Source organism: Diabrotica undecimpunctata, chromosome 3 (assembly GCF_040954645.1).
Source record: "Diabrotica undecimpunctata isolate CICGRU chromosome 3, icDiaUnde3, whole genome shotgun sequence".
Classification (NCBI taxonomy): domain Eukaryota; kingdom Metazoa; phylum Arthropoda; class Insecta; order Coleoptera; family Chrysomelidae; genus Diabrotica; species Diabrotica undecimpunctata.
In genome coordinates this window covers 93,568,484-93,589,282 of record NC_092805.1, presented here as the reverse complement: position 1 = coordinate 93,589,282, position 20,799 = coordinate 93,568,484, and the positions used below count along the sequence as shown (strand labels likewise).

Genomic DNA, 20,799 nt, shown 5'->3' with positions numbered 1-20,799 from the left:
TACCCTAATATTTTAGTGGCTCAGGCATGTTAACCTGCTTTTTAACCTGATGATGGAATTATTATTCCGAAAACGTTTGTGTTTTTTGATGTAGCCCTTTTAAGGGTTTTTAAATATACCTACATACAAAGATTTAAACCTCTTTTTGTGATACATGGTATACAGCCAGCTGCAGGAATTTATTTTCCTTGTGGATTTTGGTTAAATAAATGATCAGAATTGTGTTTAAAATTGGGAATGTTGCAATAATATTATTGTCCTGAATAATGACTACAAGGATCATCATCATCATCAACTAGCCTTTAACGTCCACTGCTGAATATAGGCCTCTCGCATGCTTTTCCATTTAGTCCGATTTTGCTCCATCTGAATCCAATTTGTAGTCACTCTTTTTATGTCATATGTGCATCTCGTTGGGGGTCGACCTCTATTTCTGTTAGCTGTTATCTGTTTTTTGATGTAGCCCTTTTAAGGGTTTATAAATATACCTACATACAAAGATGTAAACCTCTATTTATTTAACCCTTCCAATAAGCAATGCAAGCAGTGAAAGATTATTCTTAGTAATGGCCAGAATAAAAAAAATGTAAGATCGCATTAGGCCAACACAAATGAAATAGTTTTGGCATTATTTTATATAGAAAAAGTTATTAAATAATAACTCTTAAGTATGACAAACTAATTGAGGGGTTTAGCCATGGGACTCTAGGGCCTGTTGAGCTGTATATTTAATTGACGGGTTTGCAGAAATAAAAGTGAGAAAAATGGTAATATAACTAACCAATCTGGGTATATCTGTTTTAAGTATTATTGTTTGTTTTAAAAAATTACCTACGTTTATTTAATTTTAAGTTAAATGGAACTACATACTATATTTATGCTTTAAAACTAAACTACCAAACGCAAAGTATGTGTCATAAAAGAAAAATAGACCCGGAATTACAATTTTGCCTAGGGCCCGCTTTAGTCTTAGTCCGCCACTGAGAAGAGAGTATTGTTTCTAATTCTAATACAATGCATTAGGAAAGTAATCGGATCCAAGTGTATCTGGAAGAACCTGTCATGAAACCTTATCAACTAAAGAAGAACATTAGGAGCAATTCTGGTAATACCACTATCATTTAATGTAACCAAATCAAGCTCATCCAAAATATTTAGTAAATTTTCCCCTCTTCTGGGAGTGGACTCCATGAAGGATGATGAGAATTAATATCTCCGCAAAATAATTATCTCTATATTTTTTAATAAAGTTATAATCTTTTATATAAAAGATTTGAATTTTTGTTTACCCATATTTCAATTAAAACTATAATGTAGAAAGATGATTTTGAAATAAAATTTAATAAACTAGGATATTTTGCTTTGAGCATTTCATATAAGTATTATTCCATATTACTAATATTTAAATCAGAACTGAAAAACTTGAACACTTTTGATCAAATATTGTTTTTTAGTGATAAGGATTTGGAGTTACTGAAGATTTTATTTGACTATTCTCAGTCTCTCGTTTTACTAGACGATATCGATTGTACTAATGTAGATAGAAAACTTGGTGACGATGAATATTTACGTTTCTTATTTGGTGCCTGTCTTTGTGGCTTGTGTACCATATACAGGGTGGTCCTTAAGTAATTGTACACAAAGAAACAGTAGATTCTACACTTTAAAATATTACGATTTAAGCCAAATTGCTTTAATAAAATGTTGATATTAAGAAAGATACAGGGTGTTAAAGTGCAAATTTAAAATTTTATTTTTCGCTATAACTTTCATGTTTGCAAACATTTATACATAAAAATGTACAACTGGGTACTTTTAAATATGAGAAATTATAATCTCATGCACACTTTAATGTAGCTGATAGAGGGCGCCACATATGCCACGTATGTGGCATAAATTTGCACTTAACTTTTTTGCTCTTTGAGTTACCTGTATGTATGACAAAAAATATTAAAGATACATTATTTTAACAAAAAAAAAGTATCCCTGTTAACAACTTCAAAACTCAACAGTTTTCGAGATGATCGCATTTTACAAATCAGCTGCATAATTCTTATTGAGGGCAATTACTCCAGGCAACAAAGGAAAAATAGACAAACACATTAATAAATCTAAATTTTGGTATAAAATACCTTTAACTAAAGTTAATATTTACCGAAATATTAAATAAAATAAATATATCAGCAGGATAATTAATAACAGGACTTAACAAAAAACAGAATAATAGGATTTTACATCAAACATTTTACGTTTTATCTTATATACTAAAACGCTAAGCCCTTTTCTTGTCCACCACTTTACTCAAAAACCATATTAGATAATTAAAATATTTTTTCGGAATATTATTAGTATTACGTATGAAATTGTCAAAATATACTTTTGGTACAAACATTCACTTCCGGTTTTGAGATGACCGGAAGTTCAAATTTACTTTAAATTTTAGACCCCACAATGTATATATGGATCGAAAGGTCTCGTCGAGACGAATCTAAATATGTACTTCCGGTTGCGATCCGACACCGGAAGTGACCCGAAACGAGCATAAAACTTCAAGATAGAGCAAATCTTGGCAAATCTGAGCAAATCACTGGATTCGTGATCAGCATGCAAAATTAACTGCTAAATGATATCCATGTCGACATTTGATGAACTAAAAATTGTATTCCGATTTTGAGGTCGACTTCCGGTTTCGTTTTTATTAGTCAAATCAATAGAGAATTCAACGTAGAGTTCAAAAATGTAAGTTCACGAAATTATCATTTATAGTTTTTGAGTTATTGATAAAAATATTTTTACTTAATTTTTCTCGCAAAATAAAAATTTCATTTAAAAAACTCGATGTCGAGTTGGTCCGCTAGTGTTAAATTAAAATCATAATCAAAACATTTTGTTTACAAACCAAATTAAGAAATAGTTAAAGTAAATAACATAACTTTTTGTCAAAGTAAGTGTTTGATATGTCCACCATTTTCTTTAATTCATTTGTCAATATATTCCATAAAAGATCGTCTCATATATTAAAATGCATCAATGGCTCTAAAGAAACTGCTGCAGTATTTATTTCTTTCCATTGTTGATTGCGAATGTTTATGGGAATCTTATAGACACGTTGTTTTAATACGCCCCATACACCAAAATCAAGCGGATTAAATTCTGGGCTACGTGGTGGCTATAATGTATAATGGATGAATATATTCTTTTGGATACATATCCAAATCTTATGGTATATTATGGAACTACATCTTATTTGTCGCAGAGGTTAAATAATGTATTAAACTGTGATGTATCTCATTTATTGGTTACTTATATACACACGAAATAACCTATCGATGACATTACTTATTTATATGATTACATTACAGCTTAGGTGTAACTGTAATTATATCTCGAACAAATGGACTATTATGATTAACCAACGAACTAATATTATGCTGAACTAAATTACCTGTGTGTTTACTATATTTATAACAATATTGGTTATTAGGCTAACGATGATGTTTTTGTAAAAATGCTAAGTCTTTAAGGTTAGATTTGTAGCAAAAGTATTATAAAACAAGACACATATGTGTTATTCAGTACCTGTGCTATAGTTTCTAATTGTCCTAATAAAAATGGGTAAACAAATTACGTAATGAATAGTAAGTATTCTTTTTGGATTTTTTATACATTAAATAATTATATCAATATCTCACCACATTGCCAAGGAATATGATTGCCACGACCAATCCAACGTTCAGAAAAGTTATATTTAAGTATGTTCTAACTGCCTTCTCTCTAGAATGCAGCATTTTACAATAGGGAAAAAGTAATACAACGCCAGTAGGTATAGAAACTTAAGAAGCGATAGAAAAGGGAAATTGTAAACATGATGACGGCCAACGTCTGAATACAGACACGGCACCTAAAGAAGAAGATGAAGAATATTTTCTCCAATAAGACATTTAGCAGCCATAACAAAAACTTTGTAATGTTACATTATCATCTTTGAGTTGTTTTAATAAAAATAAACTATGAATTATGCTTATCTACAGGTATTCAGTGCTTTACCTCACATATATCACAACTAAGAATTATTATGCAGCTGACTTATAAAATGCGATTTTCTCGAAAACGGTTAAATTTTGAGGTTACTAACAGGTATACCTTTTCTTTGTAAAAATAATGTGTCTTTAATATTTTTTAATTCAAATAGAGCTAACTTAAAGAGAAAAAAAGTTAAGTGCAAATCTATGCCACACATGTGACGCCCTCTATCAGTTATTGTTCTGAAGCTATTTTCTTGTGGCATTTTAAATTAATTACTATTTAACTGGGAATAAGCCACAATTAAAAGTTAAAATACGTTTATTGACGTTTCAATTTCCACTTCGGAAATCGTTATCAGTTACATTAAAGTATGTTTGAAATTATAATTTATCCTATTAAAATCCAATTGTAAATTTTTGTCAGTCCAAAACTATTTATGAACGTAAAAATTATAGCAAAAATAAAATTTTAAATTTCCACTTTAACACCTTGTATCTTTCTTAATATCAACATTTTATTAAAGCAAGTTGGCTTAAATCGTAATATTTTAAAGTGCAGAATCTACGGTTTCTATTTGTACAATTACTTAAGGACCACCCTGTATACAGGTATCTCACTTTGAGATGTTTGTTTTTGAAGAGCAGGGAAATTTTTATTGTTATTAAATTTTAATATTATGTAATATTAAATTAATCAAACCTATTGTTTGTTACTATTTTCGAGTAAAACGGATTCCTTACACTATATAAGCACACTATATTTTATAAGCAACCTAAATGTTTTTTAAGTTATTTTTATAAATTATTGAAAATAGTTGGAATGAGAGGGCAAACTGTATTTCTTATATTGAAAGATATCTGAATATACTAAATACTTAAAATTGTAATAATAACACAGTAAATAAAGATAAATGCATTAAACAAACTCGCAGAGCTTTGGGATTAATGTTTTCGTTTTTGTTTTTTATTCGTCCTGTATCCTGATTTTATGTTGATTTTATTAAAATTATGAAAAAATAATAATAATGACGTATATTTTATTAATTTTATTACCTATATACAACCTAACAGATTATAATCATGGATATCTAATTATAGCCACAACAAATCTAAAATTATAAAAATGACCTAGTAAATTTAAACAATAAAAATTAATGATTTTCCTGTTTACATATTTACCCGGAGTAAACATTGGATACGTATACGTCAAAAAAATTGAATTAACTTTATTACGTTAATAATTAGTTACTTTTACGCATAAACGCCCTAAAACATCAAGAACTTCGACTTCGGGAAGTGATCTACCTTGTCGAAATTTGACGGTTGTTGCTCACTGAATCATAACTAATATGTTCGACCATAACAAACAAATATAATTTTATATGCATCAGATATTAATGCTAATAATAATCGTTTGCAACAGACTTATTGTAATCTAAAATTAAATGATAATAAAGTTTGTAAAATGGTTATTAATTCAATGATGAACTATGGGCACATGCAAGGTTGTAACGCAACTTGTCTGGATGAAAAGTGGGCGATGGAGAGAGAAGAAGAAAAACCAGGTGCAAGTTAGTTCACCTTACAAACCGGCGCTGAAGTGTTAGTTCACCTTCGGTGAGCTTTGGGACGTGGGTCCATAGATTTGGAATTGGGGTATATTTAAAAAGTTTTGTGAGAATTGACTTTTACCAATATAAATAAGTGAATTCGGTACTAAACTAAAGAAGGAAAACAAAGAACGCCACCTAGTACTTTGTGAAAGGACGAAGAAAACTCAACACTTGACCTATGAGAAGATTGGCTTAAGGAGGATAAAAAAACCAATATTCAAACATTGTCAAAAAACAAACAAACCTACATTATAATATCTCTATATTTTTTTAAATCAGATTTATCTTCTTATTAGTCGCCAGAAGAAAGGAAGATCATTAAACAAATAATGGATACAAATTAACAATTTTTATTACTCAAAAGTTCAGCCAGATAAACGTATTATTAAATATTAACAAATTAGCAAAGTAAAGACAAATAAAATAGACGGATAGAAAAAAGACAAAAATACAGTAAATAGTTCTAAAATTAGGTGAAATGCCTTTATAACTGGGTAAAACTGCAAATCGAATTCAAATAGTAAAGAGAATATAAATTGGTAATAGAATTCAGGATTCAGCCTAAATATGTGCTTTATAAACGTTGCAAAGCAATAAGATAACAAATCCAAGGGCATAGGGATTTATAATTGTATTCACGTCATGCCAATTTGTCGAGACAGAAATACCTTAGTATAACGATTTTCTGATACTCCATACTAGAGTAAAATAATAAAAATAAAATAGACGGCTGAGGTTTGATTTCATTACAGCGTACCACCTGAGACTTCTGCTTCTGTTACACCGTACCAGAGCTTGCCATGAGTTCGCTCTGAAGAAGCCAAGAGGCTGAAATATGCATATCAGCGAATGGTGGTACACTGTAACGAAATTAAACCTCAGCCGTTCATTTTATTTTTAAGTAGTAAAATTTAACAAAAATACTTAGGCATTACCTCGGTTATATTATGGTTATTATGATAATATAGGCATTATATCTTACTATCTATAAAAAAACTTTTATATATTAATTAGCTGAACAAAAGGGCACAACAATTCCCTGTGATCACCAGAGCACTGATATGCAAGTTTTTACGCTGTATTAACAAACAAAGATTATTACGGAATTAGTAAAAAAAATTGCATTGTACTGCACTAGAGATCTAGGCAATAAAAGTTAACATGTACATTGCTTCAGTTGATCAGAAAAAAGATATTTAGCGATCTTATCTCTAACATTTGGACAAGTTATAAAATTAATTTCAACTTACATAATACTGCTGTAGAGTTCACTGACTAATTTTCAACCAAATTAAAACTTATTAAATCTGAATTTGTTTCGAAACTATCTTACCGATTTTTCTATCAGATGTCGCTAATGCGTCCATAACGAAGCCATTTTATTGTTGCTTTCTAAAAGACAGAGAAGATTATTTTTCACGTTAAGAACGGCTATGAATAACTGTTCTGATGAGACTTATTAAGTCGAAATACGTATCAACAGATACATAGACGCTTTGAACGTGAAATCAAATATTTGCTGTCTTTTTCATTTTAAAACTTATTACTTTATTGTATCCTGGTTTGACTCTTGTACTTTATTCGTAGTACTACACTACACTATCAATTTTTCCACCCTTCTTACGGGCTACGTGCCCAATTACGACAAAAACAGGCCAAGCCTAAGCGGGACTCCATCGTACTCTCACGGGTATATCCAAGTCTCCGATGACCAAATTCGGACCTCCACAATAAAAGCGACCATTTCCCATAGTTGCTCCTGGAGAAGTGAAATCATCACTCAAAAATTATTCTCCTGCCAGCAGCACTAGAAAGATTCTTGTTTTTTTGATGCGTAATTATGTAGGCGAAACTAAGATAAAACAAAAGAGCAATTTGTTTATTATAAACAGACTTTAAAATGTTTAGATCATCGAAATCAGAAACGCAAACAGATTAAGAATCTTTTTCGGTTTTTACTATATATTTTTACGAGATACAGGGTGAAATGAAAATGCTACAAGGTTCCATTTCGAAACAGGTTATAGAAAAAAAAAGAAAAGACTTACTCACAATGAGGGTGTACTAATCTGTGCTGTTTCTAACATCCTTTTTGTCCTCTCTATGTCAACTCGAGTTTCTGCCGCGTGTCATTATTGGTCTGATGATTTTTTTTGTAAATTCTGCCTTTCATATCTTTCCAGTTATTTTTTTTCTCCATAATATTATAAATGTACTGAATTATATTATATGTATACAGCTCAACATCGAATAATCTAGGGACCAGCTAAGGACCACCGTGGCCTTTTTAATTCTGATGTGTTCACCCATGTATTTTTATGTATTTTTAGCTGCTGATTACGAATTTCGATCCGAGTGGTCAAACAATTGCTATAAACAGTTTATTTGTTTATAAAACGAAATCAAAGAAGCTGATCTAAAAATTATGATTCATGCTGACCATGCTATAGATAAAAAAATTTTAGAACATATTCATTGCGTCATCTGATACACCTCGATGTGATTGTTTTCCTCTTAGGTTTTTTCAAGACTTTTATGACCAAAGGTTTAAGGGTAAAAATAAAAAGAAAAAGTTATTAAATTATTATCATGTGACATATAATCATAAGGTACTTTATTTCAGACCTTGTGGGTTTGTGTGGGAACTGGTAAAACTACAAGAAATATACCAATTCATTCTTTGGCTTCATTTCATGGTGAAGAAAGAACTATGTCAAGTACTATCAGCTTTGCATTATCTTACTGGTGCAGATTACACCAGTAAGCAGTCAGCACAAACACTGAAGCATTCAAAACAAACCCTGAAAAATATTTACAATTTGGCAAAGGTATAATTTATGAATTTTCAATAATCTTCAATAATTTGCTATCTCCAAAAGTAATCATTGATCCAAAAGAAATACTAAAACCATAGTTTCTTTTTGAGAAAATATTTAATGCTAGTGATACGTTTTTATTAGTTAATTTAATTTTTACAAAATTGATTTATAGATTGCTCTATAATAAGATTAACTGATATCTTATTAAGATAACTGCAGCCCAAAAACAAAGGCGATTAGAATTTGCTGACGAACATCTGAATTGGGACGACTATCAATAGAGTCAAGTAGTATTCTCCGAATAAAGTAGGATCTGCCTAAACGGCAACTACAAGAACGGTCGAGTCTGCAGAAGGTCAGAAAAGCGATTTTCTCAATATTGTATACAAGAAACTGTGTCATATGGAGGTGGTTCTTGTATGTTTTGGTCCGGTATTTTCATGTATGGGAAAACCGAGTTAGTTTTCGTGCTTGGAAGGAGGATGTGGAGGAGGTTTAACGACGGATTTTTACATTTGAGACATTTTGAGGAACGTGTGGTTCCATACGCGGGATTTATTGGTAATGCCTTTATAATAATGTACGATAATGCACATGCCATACCGCACGAATCACGACCACATATCTGACTGAGATCGATACACCTACAATAAATTGGCCTGCGTTGAGCCCGGACTTAAATCCAATAGAGCATGTTTGGGATGATCTTAAACAAAGGGTCCAGGACAGAAATCATGCAGCAGTGAGCATAATGAAATGAATGGCTCAGCTTAATAATGAATGAGAAGCAATGCCTTAAGAATTTATTAGAAAAGCCATCTGATTCATGCCAAATCGATAAAAAAGTGTAATTATAGTAGGGATGGTAATATCAAATACTGAGTTCGCGCGCATACCTTTTCGCGGGGAGCAGACCTTGCGCCTTCGAGCGCGCTATTAAAATATGGATATCTTGGCCAAAAGTAAGCCTATGAAAATTTTCCAAACTCAAAATATTTCTTTTGAGTCCCTCTACCATTATCAATAATTTAAGTAAAAATGTTTATTGCTCAAATTTGCTTAAAACTCTTTAAACACATTTTTTAAGAAAAGTACAACTTCAAACGGGTGTAATTTTATACGAATACAGATAAAGTACTTTAACAAATTTTAATTCAAAGTCTATAAATTAAGCTTTAAAATGAGACTTATTTTTAGCTTTAAAGCTTATTTTTATGCGTAGAAGCCGAGTTACGATCGAAAAATAATTATTTTGCAACCATTTTGCACCAATTTTACAATATCTCGAGTTATAATTATTGAATTAAAGTTTAGTAAAGGTCATTTTCTTTGTTTTTTTTTTTCAAGGAACAAATTTTATGTAAAAAATGTTTTATCTCTTTTAGTTTACGAGCTAGAGCCTTATAAACAATTAAATTATTTATAATAATTGTTTGACCACTTGTATCGTATCCAACTTCTAAATTAGTATTCACCAGCCAAAATTACAACTAAAAAAACCTGGGTGGAACATCAGAATTTGAAAAGACTAAATAGCGATATGTTAATAAAATTAATTGAAAAATATGAGGTCTAAAAGTAAAATAATCATATCTTAATATTAGGACAACTCACTTAACCATTTAAGATTACTTATCAAATTTACAGTTTTATTTAGTAACTAAAATGGACCGAACTAGTATATTTAGGCGTTAAATTAACGGGCAGCGTATTTATGTTGTAATAAGATTATATATAAATAAAATAATATCAAATACAGTCATATGAACAAAAAATTTTCTTTTCTACATTCTTAAAAGACGATGGTCGACATTTACTCAACCGTAACAGATATATGTGAAAAAACAAAACATTCTTACGACAAAGAACTGACAGTATCTCGCAATAATATGCGAAAAAAAGAAGGAGCTCTTGCGCAAATACAGAAAAACGCATCGCTTAAGAATAACTATAAAAGTTGGGGACGCCGTATTTCGGAATCGTAGAATTATCATCGTGTTTAAACACAACCATCGTTATTTTTAAAACTTTTAAATATTTTGCTAATTTGAAAATGTTCAAATTGTTGTTAGTTTGTGTTATCGCGTCAATGGCTTCAGCTAAACCTGGTGGTTTAGGATATGGTGGCTACAGTGGACTTGGCCATTACGGAGTCCTACCAGCAGCTACCAGTTATAGGTACGTTTTTTATTTACTCAAAAATTTTCTTATTATATCTTCTTCTTTCAATGGAATAAAAATATTGATTTTGCTTTACAATAGTCTGCCTACATCTATTTTGATTACTTTTTGACAGAGCCATTCCCTTTGCAAGTCCAGTATAAAAAAATCTACTACAACATGAATCATAAAAATGTAATATTTTTAAAATTTAATATAATATAAAAAAAACATTCTCGTGTGTCTTCTTTTAACTTTTAGTTTGTTACATTATTTTTTTAAAGTAATCGTTTATCTTTTTGAAATATTTTTTCAGTATTTGGGTATATTTATATTATACTTCCTGTACGATGAAATGTATTTAAACAACTATGGAATCTTTTTAAATTTGTCTTCTTTTTCTTGATGCATTTCTCTTAAACTTTCAGCATTTTATAGCAACTTTTCTTTTTAGAATATGGGTCATGCAATAAAAATTTTCTTTCTTTTTTTATATGAATCTCAATACCTTGTCTTTAAATCGATGATAGTAAATATACAGAAGTTTCAGTATATTCCTTAAAAATAAATTTTCAACCAGTTCCAGATACTTCTTATTATAATTTCTTCTTCTTTTCGTACCATGTCCATTACTTAACGTTGGTTATATTGGCTATCATAATTTTATTCACTTTAGATCTGAAGAGGGTCGATGAAGACTAACTAAACCACTTAGGTAGGTTACAAAGACATGGTGGTTTTCTTCGAACATGGCCCCTCTTTTTACATAGTTTGTGCTGAATAATCAGATGGAGAACTCCATAACGTTCTGGGTGTTCATAAGATATCACTATTTCGTGTTGTTTTTTAAACGTTGTAATACCTTTTCATTTGTCAGTCTGTTAACTCAGCTTATGTGCAGCAGCCTTCGATATACCTATATTTCTAAAGCGTCCAGCTTTTAACTCCATATAGTATTGTCGAGAAGATGTATCATTTGATGAGTTTATTTTCAGGTAATTGTTAATATTCCCTCCATATAATACTTTTTTTCTTTTCGGAAAAACATTGCTCTTACCTTTTAAATGCCTATTTTTATCACTTTGCTCATATCCCAATTGTCATTTTTATTTGAACCGAGATAAGTAATCCTTTCAGATTTTTCTATATTAGTACTATATGCACAGAACTCGGAAGCAAGACAGTATCATCCACATATCGCAACCCTGGCAAGTGTCTCTTTAAGAATATGCTCGGAGTGCAAATAAAAATCAGTGGTTACAAAATGCACCCCTGTCTAACTCCACGGGGAAATTGAATTGATTCAGAAGTATATAGGCCAATTCTGACATTTGTTTGCTGGTGATTGGTGGTCATACTTGTCCAAGAATTTTCAATAATTTTCCATGTCTAACTTTATCTAATGCTTTCTCAAAGTCTACAAAGCATATTTAAACAAGATGGTTGACAATTCTGTACCTCTGAACCAGCACTTGCATGCTGAATAGTGACTCTCTCGTTCCAAGATTATTACAGAATCCAAATTGCGTGCCAATTATTTCTCCTTCAATAATTTTAACATAATTTCTGGAATAAATTATTTGAAGAAATATTTTTAAAACGTGACTCATAAGACTGATTGTCCTATATTCGGAGCACATTTTAGCATTTCCTTGTTTTTTTGAGAGCATCACATACAGAGAGTTAAGCCAATCTATTGGTATTTTCCAGATTTCGTATACTTTATCTAAAAAGTAAAGGAAATAAATTATTTTTCTCTTTATTTCCAAGTATTTTAAGTATTTCTGATGATATTTTATCTTGTTTTGTGGTTTTTCTGTTTTTGGCTATTTTTATTGCTTTTCCTAATTCATCCATTGATATATTGGGACCTGTAATACAATTTTTGAAGATATACATATAATAAAATATGTATTAATATTATTATTCATGTGATATGTTTTGTATTATTTATTAAATGTTCATAATTATATTAGTCTTTTGTATTTCAAAATAATAATCTCAATAAATCACTGTATGATCCAGAACTGTCAATTTTGAAATACGTTTGTGTCATGTCCTCGGTAGTATAGTAGTCAGTATCCCCGCCTGTCACGCGGAAGACCTGGGTTCGATTCCCAGTCGGGGAGGACTTTTTTATTAATATTATTACATTATTGTCATTTTTAAATACTTATGGATATTGCATTTTAATTTGTATTGTATTATTATATGGAATTATGTTCCACTGTATTGTAGTGTATTTTTTTATGTATATTATTGTCATTTTTAAATACTTATGAATATTGCAGTTTAATTTGTACTGTATTATTATATTAATAACAAAATAAACAATGAATTTTACTGCAGAGTATGTGTAAAAAATTTTTGCATTCAACTCAACAAAAATATACATTTTCATCAAAATATTGATTCAATCCTTCATTGTTAGTAAGTTGTTATTAATTCTGTTTCTCTTTCTGCTATGTCTTACCTATAGAATTACATATGTAATGATTGTGCAGATTGACTCCCAAATAAATTTGTAACGGCGAATGCGTGTATAGCTTTCACCGTGCTTTTGACATTCCTCTTATGTTTCTAGCACTTGATCTTCTACTGATTTGTAATTTTTCTTATTTTAATGGTTTAAATAATATCTTTTACGTTTCACGGCTTACTAACTGGTGCTAATGGATTGGTATTTTCTTTGTGAATCGCCTTTCTTATTAGTAGCTATTTCCAAATATTCTAAAATTGAATGGAGCCTTTTGTTAATATGTAATTCTATACTATATTCAAGTTATATTGCTTTGTACCTGGAAACTATTTGCGGTATTGTATTCTGGTAAATATTTCTTATGATTACAAGATTATGTTTTTAATTTAAATTAGGTATATTTAAAATAGAATATCTTTTTATTGCTGCGTAATTTTCTGAATTGTAGTTTTAAACTATTTTATTCTTTTGGAAATCCTAAATCATTATATTTACTGTGCGACTGTACTAGAACTTCCTTTTTCTTTTAATTTAATTATTCCCTGTAAATGTATCCACAAATATTTTGATTTTATTTTAAAATATTTTGTTTCAAACATAATAAAAATAAGAAAGTTATCTGGGACACGTAATGAGGGGATAGCGATATGAACTGCTAAGGTTGATAATACAGGCAACGATAAGAGGAGGAAGGAGTATAGGAAGAAGGAGAGTGTCATGGTTGTAGAATTTAAGGGACTGGATTAAATGTAGTTCTATAAAACTCTTCAGAGCAGCAGTAGATAGAGTAAAGATAGTGATGATGATATCCAACCTCCGATCGGGAGACGGCACTTAAAGAACATTATACTATCTACTCGTAGAATCCATATTTGGAATATATAGGGAAGGCCTGGGAGACTTTAAACAGATTTTAAATATACTATCAAAACAAGGATTAGAAAATTAATTTAAGCGCATACTATATTTTACCAAATACAATACATATTAACTAACGTCTAGGCAGTTTTTCATTGTGTTAAAATGATTACAGTCCTTATGGAAGAGTATAACTCGCAGATGTGTTTCTGTTCATAGTTTCCTTACCTTCAAGGACACTATGGCCAACCATAGAGGAGATAATGGATAATGCATTTCGCCAAAACAACCTTTATTTTTAAGAAAAACTAATCCATTATATATTCAGAAACGCTTTCAAAATCGAGGTATGCGAGTGAAGCGTAAGAATAACGATGCCGTTGGCTCTGCAAAACTCCATGGTCTCCAAGGATATATGCGACTCATGGTTGTCCATTACAAGCAAAATCCGATTTTCTGGGGAACATCTAACATTTTTCACAAAGTGTTTCAAAACTTGAATAAAGTTTTCAGGTGTCATCCAACCGCTGGGATACTCTAAACCTAAAAGTCTGTCATCAGGAACTGACTTCATCATTCTGGCAGCATCAAATCTTCCGCAGAAAACTCCAACCTGGTGGTAAAGCATTCCTATTTGCACAAATAATACCAACATAAGTCATGAGTTCCCCTCTTTTCCTGGATGTAACTTTTTTTATTTGATGTTCACCTTTTTTGCCTACTACCTTTTGAACACGCTAGACAGTAATCACGCCTGTCTGAAAAAATTGCGTATTTAATATGATGAGAACAAAATTTTATGTACCTACCTACCTCATCTAAGTTATAAATTTGAGCCAGTGAAAAGGAATAGCGAGTAAGCACATCTTCCAATTTGTTCCAGAATATCCCCATATTTGTTCTGTTAAATCTAGTCATCCGTGCTAAGCTAGTTGCTTCTGGTTTTGTTACTGATAGCCGTGGGTGTCGTTGCATGAAATTTGTAAGCCAACACTCTGGTGCCAATTTTGTCGGTTCCCATTTTTCTGGTATTTTTTTTATGTCTAACAGCGTATTCATAGGCTAAACTTCTAGTTAATTTGAGTATATAAAACATTGATAAACATTAAGCAAATAATTTTCTAACTGAGTTTTCATCTCATTTGTGAAAATTTGTGATTTATGAAAATCTGGTTTAAAGTTCATTTGCTCGATTCCAATTAATTTTGCGCTCTTGACGTAACTTGCTAAGCGGCTTTTGGTCATCCCTTAATGCTTAGCGCTCTTCCGGATACCCAAGTTATTTTTTATTACAGCCTCGACGGCTTGTTACATAATTAAGGGGTCAAAATCTCTATTAGGTTTTTTGTTGTAAATGTTTGGCATTTTTAATGGACTATCCTACAAAATAAAAAGCCATATTTATTATTTCATAGGGAGATCATGGACAGAGTTAGAAGACTATAGACGACTATAGATCTGTTTATTTTCTACTCTGTATACACAAAAAACATTTTTTCGCCACAGAATGAAACGTGTTCAGAAGAAAACGATTATTGAGATATAACCTCAAACTATATGTGTTTATCAAGCCCTCGCCAAAATACAAGATTATAAATACTTTTCATATTGTAAGCAAAGCTTACATAATATACCATCTAAAAGTACATAGAACTTACCAAAAATACAAAATATTTAATATTTTTAACACTATGTTTTTACTAGAGTTCTCACTTGGTACCCACTAAACCTTATTTACAACGATTCTGTTAGCAGTTTAGTGAAGTCGCTAATCATATTTTTTCCGGGAAATTTAAACGTGTCCATTCTCTCCTTGTGTCCAAAACTCTTAGGCCTCCCCTACAATAATATACGCTAAATATAAGTGTATTCGGTGTATTCGTTAGAATGCTCTGTCATTTTCTGTTCGTGCTCGTATTTTAATCTTATTATTAAGATCGGTTGCTATAAACCAATCGATCCCAGCAGTCAAAATATTAAAACGTGGCTACAAACTTAATTGACTTGTATCCAAATATGCTACTCTCGTGGTTAATATTGCATATGACGATTATTACATTTGTTTTCTTGATATATTTATTTTTAATCCCTGTATGTCACCTTTCTGGAAAGTTATTACCATACAATGTGTTGAATACCCATATCTTTTTAACACGTGTATTAAAATTTAATTAAATAAAATATAAATATTTATTGCTAACTACATATTTGAAACCGATATTTTAACTTGTTTCTACTAAGTCATTGTTTTGTGCCATTTTAAAAATATTGTAGTTCCAGGGTTGATGTTCACCATACACCTGTAGTCGCAAAAACCTACGTTGCACCACTGGTCAGCTACAGTACTCCCTTAGTAACCTCCTATGGATTGGGTCACGGATACGGACATGGTTTAGGATATGGTTATGGTATAGGACACGGTTATGGTCTAGGTCACGGCTACGCAGGATTGGGCCATGGTTACTCTTTAGGAGGGTATGGACATGGATGGTAAATGCTCCAAAACGAATAAAACATTTTCATTAATCCTGCTCATGTGTTCATCTGTAAATTGTATAAAACATTAAAATAAATTATTTTATATTTGTACATACCTGCCGTAGTTTATTTTCGTACCTATATTATTGAAAATCGACAAAGAAGATTGAATAATTAATATTAATTAAGAGTAATACTTTTTTATTGTTTTCTTAATACAAAAATCTGAAAATAAAAGTTTTACAAAAAGAAAATTGACAAGATTGCTATTTAGTGGAGATCCATCAACAAGCGCAGCTTCAATTGAGCAGCAATAGAACAGAAAAGGATTATTATTTAAAAATTAGTAGACCTAATATCACCCACAAAACTTAAATTCTTATAATTACAGTAAGTGTTACAAAAATCTAAAAAAAAAATACAAAAATCTCAAAATATAAGTTTTGCAAAAAGAAAATTAAAAAAAGATTGCTATTCACTGGAGATCCTAAGCAATCACAGCTTCAATTGAGCTTCAGGATAACTGAAAGCCATAATTGTTTAGAAATTGGTTGACCCAATATTACTTGCAAAACTTTATATCCGTATAATTACAGTGAGTGTTGCTTGCGAAAGCGACAAAAATAACCAAAACGCAAAATACGCAAAAAAGCAGTGGATAATGCATAATGATAAGTGTACTGTTTACAAGAATATTTTATCAACATTTACAGTACCTAAGTATTAGAAACACCTATAATGAAAGAAAAGCTTCATTACTACAAAGTTCTGTTCAAATGAGTTTACCTTTAGAAAATACGTTGTCTTCACGTCCCCCATTGCTAACAGTAAAAGCCCAGTAAAAGCTCATAACCTGATCTTATAATTAAATTGTATTGCCAAATATACCACCAAAATTCATAATCTATTATCATTTTGATACTGTCTTCAAAATTTTAATAGTTTTCAGTGCTTTTGCTTTATAGATTCAAACATAACAAATAGCACACAAAATAATAAAAGAAATAAGTATCAACTTCGAAATAAATCGTGGTTTTTCGGCGATATTCCTGGATATTAGAGTCCTTTAACAAAGTGTGGCACAAAGGACGCCTTTCCAAAATATATAAACTGCTTCTTCATAGCTACTATCCGATACCTGAACCTTAAAAAGAATTAGATAAAACTTTATCGAACAAAAAAATATATCAAGGTTATGAAACTATTTTCTTGTGTCACAACTAAGTTAAATGTTTTTATGGAATTAAACCACAATTATTGGTTGTGATTGTGATGATAATCACATTTAAAAAAAAAGTTTTTTATTATTGGTTATAAATAAATTGGTTAAAAATGTGATTATCATCACAATCACACCCAATAATTGTGGCTTAATTCCATAAAAACATAATATTTAAAATATATACATATATATATATATATATATATATATATATATATATATATATATATATATAACCGTTTTGGATGGGTTGGAGTCAATAAAAGAGTTATTGGTTAACTATTTTTTTATATCTCGAGCTTTCAATTGTGTTTACAATTATTATCAAGAGCTAAAAAAGACAAAATATCTTATAAGGTTGAACTAGAAAGAAAAAACAATTTTTGTTAACTTACCAAATAAAAATTAGTTTAGTAAATAAAAATTGCTGCTAATACATCTTAAAAATAATTAATATAAAAATGTCCTAATCTAATAAATGATTCTCTGAGAATTTTTAGTATAATTTTGAAAACATTTTTTTAATACAAAAACAATTGAATTTATAAATAAGTTAAAATAGCAACCAATTACAAATAAGCCTCAATGTCATAAATGCCAACTTAAAATTTTTATTTTTGACAATTATATTGCCAAAAATAAAATTTCGTTTAAACATTCTTTTTTGTTTAGTAACAAAAAAGAAGAAGATTTATTCACCGTTGACAGATGTCTGAAAAAATGTAACAGATATATGGAGAATTAAATATGACATTTTACAAGTTTTATATATAAATCATAAAGAAAGAATATAATTATAAATTTTGCTTAGATTTTGAATTTCTGATCTTTTGTTTAAACTATTATCACTTTTGCTAATACAAAGCATTTCCAAAAAAGTCCTTTTAAATTTATTACTTTCACTACATAAAATTTTAATGTTATCAAAATCCATAATATGGTCTTTATCGATTGCATGCTCTGCCAAAGCACCATATGGTTTTTTAATTCTGCAATCACTTTTGTGAGAAATAATGCGATTTAAAAGATTTCTTCCGGTCTCACCAACATATTCAGCCGCACACTGAGTACAACTAATGCTGTATACTAAATTATTTTTTCAAATTTGTCTATAGGATATTTAGTTTTGGAATATAAAGATGAAATAGTTTTGATGTTCTTGGTTGCTATTTTTATATTGTCAATAAATTAATACAAACACTAACGGTTATTTGTATTTTTTGTTTGTAAGGATATACCAGCGCAGCTATGTTATACGATGTTAGAAACATTCGACGATAATAACATATCCTTTAATGAAATGAAAAATAAACGTCAACAAAAACAAAAAAGCAAAAATGGCGTTTTATTAATTTGCTTTTTACTGCTAAAAAAGGCAATTTCCCTTCTATAGTAGAAAATAATCACCAATCAACTTAAACCAATGATGTCAAATATTATCGAGCAATCAAAAACATGTTATTGAGAAGGCTTCTGAATTTATCATTTAAATAATTTAAGTCAGGAGTTTATCTAGATATGCTATAATAAATTTCGCCTAATGGTACGAGAGTTATGATTTGACATTATAAAAATAAAGTTTGTTTGAATACGTATTAAATACTTTGTAAAAATTAAAAATATATTAAGGTTACAAACTACATTCAACACTGCAAAAAGCAAACATTATTAGATATTGTAATTAGTGACCAAATAGGTAGTATGCAAACCACATCAGGAATTCTGAAATCTCATAGATCTTAAGTATCACATTCTATAAAAACTGAGAATCTACACAATATTAATATAATGTAGAAAAATGGGAAATTATCAACAAAGTTTCTTGTGTTGAAAAAAAAAGAGCTTATTTTTGCGTTTTGACTTATTGAACATTTTCAACAATTTTTGTAGTTATATGTAAAATTTGAATATAACTAACACTATGTGGTTCTTTTTAATCACTTAAGAGTTATAAAAGTTGTATTATTAAATATAAAATTCACTCATCGACCGACGGTATCAAAAGAATTGAGCTCTGGTGGGAACCTTTTCGTGTTATCGAGTTCTAGGTGACTTGGTACGTCGGTGTATCTCCCAAAAATTTTCGCACGCATCTAAACGTCGAGAGTTGCACAGCTTTCTACATGATCTTATATAGATGTTTATTTAGACTCAGCTTTTTTATGTTTTCTAGGAGGTTCTTTGGAATCGTTCCAGTGGTAGAAAGAATAATAGATATCGTCTGGGTACTTTTCATTCTCCATTGTCTTCTTATTTGTATTTCCCGATCTCTGTACTTGGCGATCTTTTCATTGTACTTAACACGCAGATTATTGTTAGATATCGCCACATCGATTAGTGTTGTTTGTCTCGTTAGTTTATTAACCAGCACGAGATCTGGTCTATTATGTGCCAGTATAGCTTATAGTTATCATTCTCAAGAATACTTTAAGGAACGTATTGATAATATTGGAGATGGTTTGTTTGTAGAAGTCCCAGTTTAAAAGCTATCTCTTGATGAAGGATCTTTCCACCTGAGTCATGCCGTTATTTATATTCAGTTGCAGCAAATGACTGGCAGCCCTCGGTAAGATGTTGGATGGTTTCTTGGGCTTAACATCCATATCGGCATTTGTCATTTTAGACTTGAGGGTCTTTGGCGATATATTTCAGGTAACTTTTGGTTGGTATAACCTTATTCTGAATGGCAAGTAATGTACCTTCTGTTTCAGGGAACATCTTTCTAATGTCAATTAATAGTTCGACGCTATATTGTTGACATAGTCTTGACTGACTTCATTGGCATGTCGCCCGTGGTTTACCCATCCAGATGCGCATTTTTTCATTCTTAGTAAGATGGTTAATGTGCATTTCTTGTTCTCTTGCATAAGTGCTCCTCCTCATAAATACCGCGGTAATATCGTTCTTTCTAGTGCACTTTGAGGATGCTGTTTCGCTTCGAGTTGTTATTATTATTACTATTATTATTATTACTTAATTAATAATATATTTATCAATCAAGAAGTTCAATTAATATAAAGATCTTTAAAGTGAGAAAAATCTTTAGTTTTTTCTAACCGGAATCTAAAAATATATACATACAGGGTGAAAACCACTACTTGTTGCTTAAAATGATTTCTTTCCTTGTTTTAAAAATTATAAAAAA

General features: G+C 30.3%; 1 protein-coding gene across 1 annotated transcript; it reads left to right on the top strand.

Moving 5' to 3' along the window:
• The first annotated feature begins 10,420 nt into the window (after window positions 1-10,420).
• Window positions 10,421-16,547, top strand: LOC140435810 (uncharacterized). The gene is made up of 2 exons (XM_072524527.1): window positions 10,421-10,635; window positions 16,229-16,547. The coding sequence occupies exons 1-2, from the start codon at window positions 10,511-10,513 to the stop codon at window positions 16,446-16,448; spliced, it is 345 nt and encodes a 114-aa protein (XP_072380628.1). The 5' UTR covers window positions 10,421-10,510; the 3' UTR covers window positions 16,449-16,547.
• Window positions 16,548-20,799: the final 4,252 nt, after the last annotated feature.

What these genes read in the sequence shown, in the direction of transcription:
- LOC140435810 (XM_072524527.1), top strand. Translation starts at nt 10,511, where the DNA reads ATGTTCAAATTGTTGTTAGTTTGTGTTATCGCGTCAATGGCTTCAGCT. An exon ending in CCAGCAGCTACCAGTTATAG is followed by an intron (nt 10,636 to 16,228) that starts GTACGTTTTTTA and finishes AAAATATTGTAG; the next exon opens with TTCCAGGGTTGATGTTCACC.